General features: G+C 27.3%; 1 protein-coding gene across 1 annotated transcript; it reads right to left on the reverse strand.

The window, feature by feature from the left end:
- Nucleotides 1-2,202: 2,202 nt before the first annotated feature.
- LOC132942875 (uncharacterized) lies at nt 2,203-5,445 on the reverse strand. Its single transcript, XM_061011561.1, has 2 exons — nt 2,464-5,445; nt 2,203-2,376 (listed from the first exon to the last, which is right to left on the reverse strand). The coding sequence occupies exons 1-2, from the start codon at nt 5,413-5,415 to the stop codon at nt 2,203-2,205; spliced, it is 3,126 nt and encodes a 1,041-aa protein (XP_060867544.1). The 5' UTR covers nt 5,416-5,445.
- Nucleotides 5,446-6,594: the final 1,149 nt, after the last annotated feature.

The raw sequence follows: 6,594 nt of genomic DNA on the forward strand, positions 1-6,594 counted from the left end.
TATAAATATACCGTCACACAGTTATTATCTGCATAGTGTTATCGACAGTCATACGATACAGGTATAGTCCTTTTATTATTTACAATGAACAAACAAAAAGTTTTATTGGAAAATTTAATAACATCAAAAAAAAATATTAAACGAAAAATAATGGAAATGAAACGTGGTGTTATAGATTCTGAAAACTATTTCCGTGAGGCATTTAAACCAATAATTGAACCATTGAGTACACATGCAAAACAAAATGAAATATGTAACACACAGTCAACTGTACTAGAAAATAAATCAGAAACCTCATGCACTAGTGAAGATGATGATGATAACGAAATAAATTCACCATTTGAAAATTTTTTAAATAACCGTCCTAAATCAATACGTTATGATAAATCCTATGGTATGCATTATGATAAAAATAGTGATTCATATAAAATAGGAAAACATTCTGTAACTTTTAGTCACGGTAAATTACTGCTGCTTAATAAATATTATAAATTCACACCAGGTTTATGGTCTTTATTATGTGAGAAGGAACCAAAAAAAACAACTATAGAAGATATAGAATCTTATTACAATATTTTGAAAACTTCTGGAGTCCATTTAAAAGCAGATGGAAAACCTAGAACCTCAAGGTATCATAAATGGGTGACTGTTGTAAAACCGTTGTATGATCGAATGAAAATGGAGGAAAAACAGTTTAATGAAGAAATAGATAAAATTAATGAGAATACAACTCCACGAATTAACTTAAAATCATTTAACAATACTTTACCTTCTAGTCCTTTTGGCTTATTAAACGCTAAACGTAGAAAAATAACACAAGAAAATGATCCATTTGATTTTAATCAATCAGCAAGCAGTTTTTCACCTTCAGATCGTATGTCTACAGATATGATTAATTTTACTTCATCACCTGATCCTAAGACAGGTAGTGGTTTATATAAAGATGTCTTACCTCAAACCCAATTAGTTTATTATGACGATCCGAATGAGCTAGTAACTAGATTAAATCTTTTGACATCATCGCAAAGTGTTGGTAATACTGGTGTTAATAACGAAATCATATCTATTTTAGAAGAACTGCGTGAGAGAAATATTATAGCATAATGACGACCTTAGAGGGTATAGCTAATGAGCTACATCGACCAGCGAGAAAAATATTTCCTAGACGTAGTGTGGTTACACGGTTTATTGACGACCTATGGCAAGCTGATTTAATGGATATGCAATCTCATTCTAAAAAAAATTACGGTTTTAAATTTATATTAGTTGTTATAGATACATATAGCAAATATGTATTTGTGGAACCGCTGAAAAATAAATCAGCAAAAGAATGTACAAAAGGAATGGTTAATATATTGAAAAAAGCTAATCCGAAATTTTTACAGACAGATAATGGTACAGAATTTTATAATACTCAATTTCAAGATTTAATGAAAAAATATAAAATTAAACATTACAGTTCATACAGTGTTATTAAATGTTCAATCGCAGAACGTGTGATACAAACACTTAAAAATAATATATATAAACATTTCACTGCAACAGGTACATGGAATTGGTATAATACAATATCAAAAATTATAAATAACTATAATAATACAAAACATAGAACAATCAAATGCACACCTAATGAAGCTCGAATGGATACAAACAGAATTAAATTTAGTACATATAAAAATTTACAAACATTGTATAAACCAAAATTTAAAGTTAGCGATAAAGTACGAATATCTAAGTATAAACATATATTTAGTAAAGGATATACCCCGAATTGGACAACGGAAATATTTACAGTTTCAAAAGTTTTACAGACAAATCCAGTAACTTATCAACTAAAGGATGAATCAAACAATATAATCTTAGGTGGTTTTTATGAACAGGAAATTAAATTAACTAATTTTCCAAACACCTTTCTTATTGAACGTATTGTGAAAAAAGTTGGGAATAAAATGTTTGTTAAATGGTTGGGTTTTGATTCAAGTCAAAATTCGTGGATAACATCATCAGATATTTTTAAATAATAATTTTTTATGTATAACATGTAATACTTTTATAATAAATGCCAGAAAAAAGTTGAAATAATTATTTGTTTTCAGTTTGTAATTTTTTTAAAAACAAAAAAAAAAAAAAAATTTACTTCACTACCGTTTGATAGCGCTTTCTGTTTATACCGATTGGAGATTTATCAAGTCTTTTTTTTCTTTAATTATATAATTTATCTAGTTTGTAGTGACCATAAGCCAAAGTATTTATCCCGTCGTCATTTATATAACGTTTATCGTCATTAGCGCTTAGAACAAGTTTGTTCATTGTTTTCGATTGAACAACATGTTTGTTTGATTGGATAAAATTCATGACCCTGTGAGTTAATTTATCCTTAACAGATAAATGGTTTATAAAAGCGTGTAGTATATCCTTATAATTTTCGAATTGCATATGTTTTTTAATAATATATTTCTTTACGCCTTTTGCTTTTTTTTCCTCAGTACCGTCTACAGTTTTGTACGCATATAATTTCGGTCTTAATGAAACGAATTCTTTAAGTATAATTCCTTTCAATTCATCCTTGAAAAAGCCTGGCTGACTTTTATGTAATTCGCTAAAACAATAATGGTCTTTGGGATAGTTAGATGTATCAAAATATGGTAATAAATCATTTTTTAAATCATTGAAAAAATTTGTAGTTTGAATAGCGTATATCAAGGAATCAGTATCCGAGTATAAAGAACTAATTTTAGTACCATACCTTTTCTTCATGACATTATAGTGAAAATCGTACATAAATGTTTTCGAAACGTCTAAAATTGCAAATCCTACATAAATTGCCTTATCGAATTTAATAGTTTCCTTATGTTGGTGAATAGCCATGAGATTTTTAGAGTATATAGTTCTGTCTTTAAAACTAGTTTTCGTCATTAGTTTATTCGCTTTTTTTTCTGATGAAACCAGTTTTATAGAAGTTCTTGCTCGGACATTCTCCATACATTTACCAAAAACGCTATTAATTAACAACTTCCAGAAATTTTTTTCAAACTCATTTTTTGCTTCTGCTCTCATTTTTGTACAGAACTCAATGTATGATGCCATCCATTTTTTTTGTGAAAAGCGGATAGCTCGATGAATTTTTACTAATTTAAGACCGTGAGAAATCGCTTGTTTTAAATTTTTGTAATGTACAATATAGTTTTTTTTCGGTGATAGAGTAGTTAACAATTTCTCAACTTTCGAATTTGGTGGGCATTCGTTAAACGGTAAAAACGGAAAATCATTATGGGTTTTATGTAAATGTTTAGGGTACTCGATATCAACTTCTAATATATATCCTACTTCAGAATCTTCAGAAATTTTAGTTACATCTATGTCGAGATCATCAACCCATTCAAAATCTTTAAAAGGTAGTTCTGTCAACATAGACTTTCCATATAAATTTACACAGTCGAGATATGTAATCCAAGTAATCGGTTCATTCGAATTATAGTCCAATCCTTCAATATTTGGTATGTTTGCTTTAGCATATCTTTTAGTTGATTGACAAATACCGCCTCGGATTGATTTTTCGAAGTAGAGTAACATATTATAATCCTTTAACCTCTCTAATTTAACCTTTGTATACTTAAGCATACAATCAAAAGCAAATCCAGGGGCAGTCATATAATGAGCAGGATCTATTCTGAGAGTAGATAAACATATGTCTCTAAAATTTTCGAACACGTCAGCTAGTATGGTAACATCAGTTTTTAAATAAAGATCGCTATATTCACCCAAAGTCTTTACGTCAAATGTATTCCATACATTTTTTGCATGTCTATAATCTTCATCACTAATTTGTTCATCTGTTAACGAGTTATAAAATTCAAGCTTTGATGGTAAAAAAGCATTGTCTAATTTACTCCAACTATCGACATATTCGTAAGGGAAGACTCCTTTCCGTGTAACTAAATCTAATGATTTGATTGAAAATATTTTTAGGGTTTCTCTAAACCTCAACTTATCTTCAGATAAATTGGCTGCAAGTTTACTTAGCGACTCACTCATAAAACGGAATGTATCGACAAATTTAATACTAAATCTAGGTGCGATTTCCTTGCTAAAGGATATATATTTTTCCGATGAATTAGGAATAATATGAATATCTTTATCATCGCAACCTAGTTCCCGAATTATGAAGTGACTATCATAAGATAAATTATGAAAGAATATTGGAACGAACGATGGACTAGTTATTTCGAAATTACATTGAAGACAGAGACATTGCCTATATTTGCCAGTAAAATGACAGTGATCTCGAACTTTAACCAAATTATTGTTTTTAAAATGTTTTGAACATTTTTGACAGAACTTGGTTCTTTGAAAACGTTGTTCCTCTTTATCAGTTAATTTGTCCATCGGTGTATTAATTTGATAAATTTTATTAATTTCATTTCCAATATCGATCATATTTTTCATAAATTTTTTTGCAGCTTTCTTACCTCTATAAATAATTACTTTCGTCGGAATTTCAAACTGTTTTACCAGCTCTTTCGATATAATACTATAGTCAACTTTTACATAAAACCCATAGCTCATAATTTCATGTAAATGTGTAACATGAGTTTTCTGATTTTTTTGTTTTTTACGTCTATTAATGAATTTATTAGGTTGTTTAGGAGTTAATATACATTCAAAATCTGCATAAATGACAAATGGAATCCTCTGCGTTTTTTTATAACCTTTGAAATAGATGAAATCATCATCCCCCTCTTCAAACATTATAGGCCTCCCCAACGGATTCTTTCCACAATTGCGTCGATGTTCATTTAATCCTTCTACACCCCAAAGCTTACTTTTGCACGGTTGAGTACCAAAAGTTGTGAAACATCTCTTACAAATAATTAGCTTCGAACAATTTTTCGTTTTCTGACTTCTGATTAATCTTGAAAAATTATGAATATAACAATAATGTGATGTTTCATCATTATTATACAAAAATAGGTCAAAATGATCATTTCTTTCGGTATTACATACATACAAGGGAAAAATAGTTTTTTTGTCATTCAAACTATAAATATTTATTGAAATATTGTTTATACGTTCAAATTTAGGTATCTGACTGATTGGTGTTGGAAAATCAACACATTTAAAATTTAAACTACTTTTTAACTCTAACATCTTAAAATATTTTTCATGAAAATTAGTTTTATTAGAGCGATTATCAAACTTGGATAATAATGCATATTTAAAACATTTATTATCACTATTTTTCACATTAATAATCGCTCTTTTATCTTTAATATGCTTAGGTAAATCAATATATGTTCCTCCTTTAAGAGGATTCACTATATTGATTCTCAACTGTAATGTTTCTATTACCTTAAGCGTCCATCCAGAACCTTTCTGTGTAAAATCTGTCTCTTCCCGCAACAATTTATTGAACATATCGTTTAGTATTTTTTTAAAATTAGATGAATTACATGCAAGAACATTAAAAGTTTTGAACGCAATATCCTGTACTTCTTGTGTAATAATTCTTTCGTAAACACTATCCACGACTAAATTAAATTTTATAGATGTATTTTTACACGATTCTTTTAACTTAAAAATTAATTTCTCTGAAATATAGTTAAAAAAAAAGCGTGTAATCTATAAAATCCAATGTATTTTTAATGATAAAAGTTTTCGAGCATTTTTTAAATCGTTCAATTTCGAATAATTCTTTATCAGTAGAAATTGTCCGCTGGCATTTTCTCACCGTTTGTCTTTTCATGATGAAACTGTAATAGAATATATAAAAAAAAAAAAATATAATAATGTAGAAAGATCATTTTATTTAAAATATCATTCAAATAAATTAATACATTTAGAATATATTTACAAAACATAAAAAATAAAAAAAGCTGTTTTGAGGTGAAAAAATAATGAATGAAAACAAGAAAATTATGAATTACTATTAACCATTGTTCATATAATTGTACTGTGCATATAATATAGATAATTCTTTTCGAATATTTTTTTCACGTTTCTTATCTGTATGTAGCAAATGTAAATAATCATTTGCAATCTTTTTTTTTTCATTCATTATTTTTTTTTGTTTTAAACCCGCTTTTTTTATTTTTATATCAATAATTTTAATTTTTTTTTTAAATTCTACTGCTGCCTCATCCATTGCTTGATCAATTTGCTCGGCCTTTCGGATAACATCGTTAATTTCATCCATAATAAATGATTTTGATTCCATTTTTTATTTTTTATTTTTTTTTTTTTTTTTTATTCTGAAAATGTCATAGTTTTTTTTATACACTAACTGATAGTAATAAAAAAAATAAAATAGTGTATATTAATTAGTGAATAATACTTATAATAATAGACTAGCTTATGTATTCACACATATGTATAAATATTATCAACAAATTAAAATAAATTATGGTTATACATCATCTATAAACATTAGTTTGTGATTATTATGTTAAGTTTACTTCAATTAATAAATAAAACATTTTTTTTGTATGGTTGGTATATTTAGCTTATTTACAATTAAATAATTGAACAAAAAACTTTTAATTTAGAATGTTTATTTATTTACATGTGTCTATCATCAAATTATTTTTTAAACATAAA

This window comes from Metopolophium dirhodum, chromosome 1 (assembly GCF_019925205.1).
Source record: "Metopolophium dirhodum isolate CAU chromosome 1, ASM1992520v1, whole genome shotgun sequence".
Classification (NCBI taxonomy): domain Eukaryota; kingdom Metazoa; phylum Arthropoda; class Insecta; order Hemiptera; family Aphididae; genus Metopolophium; species Metopolophium dirhodum.

Bases quoted from the DNA above. Each gene is read 5' to 3' on its own strand.
- LOC132942875 (XM_061011561.1), bottom strand. From the start codon at position 5,415: ATGTTCAATAAATTGTTGCGGGAAGAGACAGATTTTACACAGAAAGGT. The intron at 2,377-2,463 runs GTAAAGAAATAT...TTATCTGTTAAG, and splicing joins AGGAAAAAAAAGCAAAAGGC to GATAAATTAACTCACAGGGT.